The sequence below is a fragment of the Cyprinodon variegatus genome, unplaced genomic scaffold, assembly GCF_000732505.1.
Source record: "Cyprinodon variegatus isolate N-32 unplaced genomic scaffold, C_variegatus-1.0 Scaffold872, whole genome shotgun sequence".
NCBI classification, from domain to species: domain Eukaryota; kingdom Metazoa; phylum Chordata; class Actinopteri; order Cyprinodontiformes; family Cyprinodontidae; genus Cyprinodon; species Cyprinodon variegatus.
The window spans coordinates 128,801-130,216 of record NW_015151325.1 but is presented as its reverse complement, the minus strand read 5'-3'; the positions used below and the strand labels follow the sequence as shown (position 1 = coordinate 130,216).

At 41.5% G+C, this 1,416-nt stretch overlaps 1 protein-coding gene across 4 annotated transcripts in view; it reads left to right on the top strand.

The window, feature by feature from the left end:
• Window positions 1–383: 383 nt before the first annotated feature.
• Window positions 384–1,416, top strand: part of ankrd29 (ankyrin repeat domain 29) — an 11,656-nt gene continuing 10,623 nt past the window's right edge. For 2 of the 4 annotated variants that reach the window (XM_015397579.1, XM_015397577.1), the window contains exon 1: window positions 384–1,207. Coding sequence is in view for 1 of the 4 variants with exons in the window: in XM_015397577.1 (XP_015253063.1) it covers window positions 1,163–1,207 (45 nt within the window). In the remaining 3 variants the exon portion in view is untranslated. The remainder of the gene's footprint in view (window positions 1,208–1,416) is intronic. The other 2 variants (XM_015397578.1, XM_015397580.1) reach the window with 2 other exon arrangements.

Below are 1,416 nucleotides of genomic sequence, written 5' to 3'. Positions count from 1 at the left end.
GCCTTTACAAGATTAAACCAGGTGAAACTAAAATGTTTCCACAAAAGGAAATATGGATTGAACTTTATATTATCTAAATGCAAAATGTTTACATATTTATGTAGAATGTTGATGTAGTTCCTGCTCTAAGTGGGTTGCTCTGTCAGCTAAAGGCATGTTTTACAGTCTCTATTCTCCAGATAATGATTAATTGATTGCTAAATAAGTTGACGATTATTTCAATAGTCGATTAATCACGATGAATCTGATGAATTGTTTCAGCCCCAATCAATAGTTGATTGGATCATCAGCAGGATTTTAATTATCTCTTCTGTGTCAAGATTGAGAAGCAAAGGGCTGGAGAGAAAATAGGTACCAAGCTGTCTGTAAAAAAGCCCCTGATAAATCTTCATAAATCCTGCTTCCCTGAAGGCCTCCAGAGATGGGGAGGTCGATAGATCCAAACCACCTAGATCATCACATTCACTGTATTTCCTGTTTGTTTCTGAACAGGAAACAAAATCCAGACAAACATCAACTCTGTAGCTCAGTATTCAATCTAAAGAAGATTAGCACCACATCATGATACCCCCACCACTGTGTTATACAGGCTGTATCATGGTTCTATTTTTTCCTAAATTAGTTATCTAAAATTAAAATAACCAATCTCCAAAACTACTTGAATTAATCTTTAACTTCAGACTGAGGAAGAAATGATGGATAATGGAGTCTTTGTAATTCTGAGTTTACACAAAGATCTAATTGCCGTAATATAAGTTGGATTGGATGAAATTAGCAATTTTTAGAATAGACAGAAAAAGGTGACAGTGCTGGCAGAGGATCTGATCCTTTTCCAGTTTTAAGTTAAAGAGGCGGCGTCACCCAAAGAAACTGAAGTGACAGGTTGCCTATAGTGAGCTTTGTGTAAGGGTGGCGAACCTCTCCATAACATCTACACTAAGCAGTGACACGTGGACACGTACTACAGTGGTCATTGTCTCACGCAGCCTAATGCTTTAATGGCGGCTTCAGTGTCAGCTGTGTGTGTTTGCCCTGCAGAAGGAAACGCCCCTGGCTAACGCCGTGTTCTGGGCAGCGAGGAAGGGAAACCTGGCACTGCTTCAGCTGCTGCTCAACAGCGGGCGAGTGGACGCAGACTGCAGAGACAGTGTACGGACAGTGCATGCCCGGCCGCTCCGCCGCACGCTTTAAGCAATATCTACCTGTGGTAGGGACACAGAGCGCTGTGGATGAAGAGAATGCTTTTATGTGAATGAGAATATTCTTAGTTTGCATGCAGTTCATGTTATCTGCATCCCACAGTGCTGTTCTCGTATCGTCACTTTTAAGGTATTTTTCTGTGGTTTTTCAGTCTAGACCAGGAGTCACCAACCTTTGTAAGGCAGAGGAAGGAAGGAAGCAAGGAAGGAAGGAAGC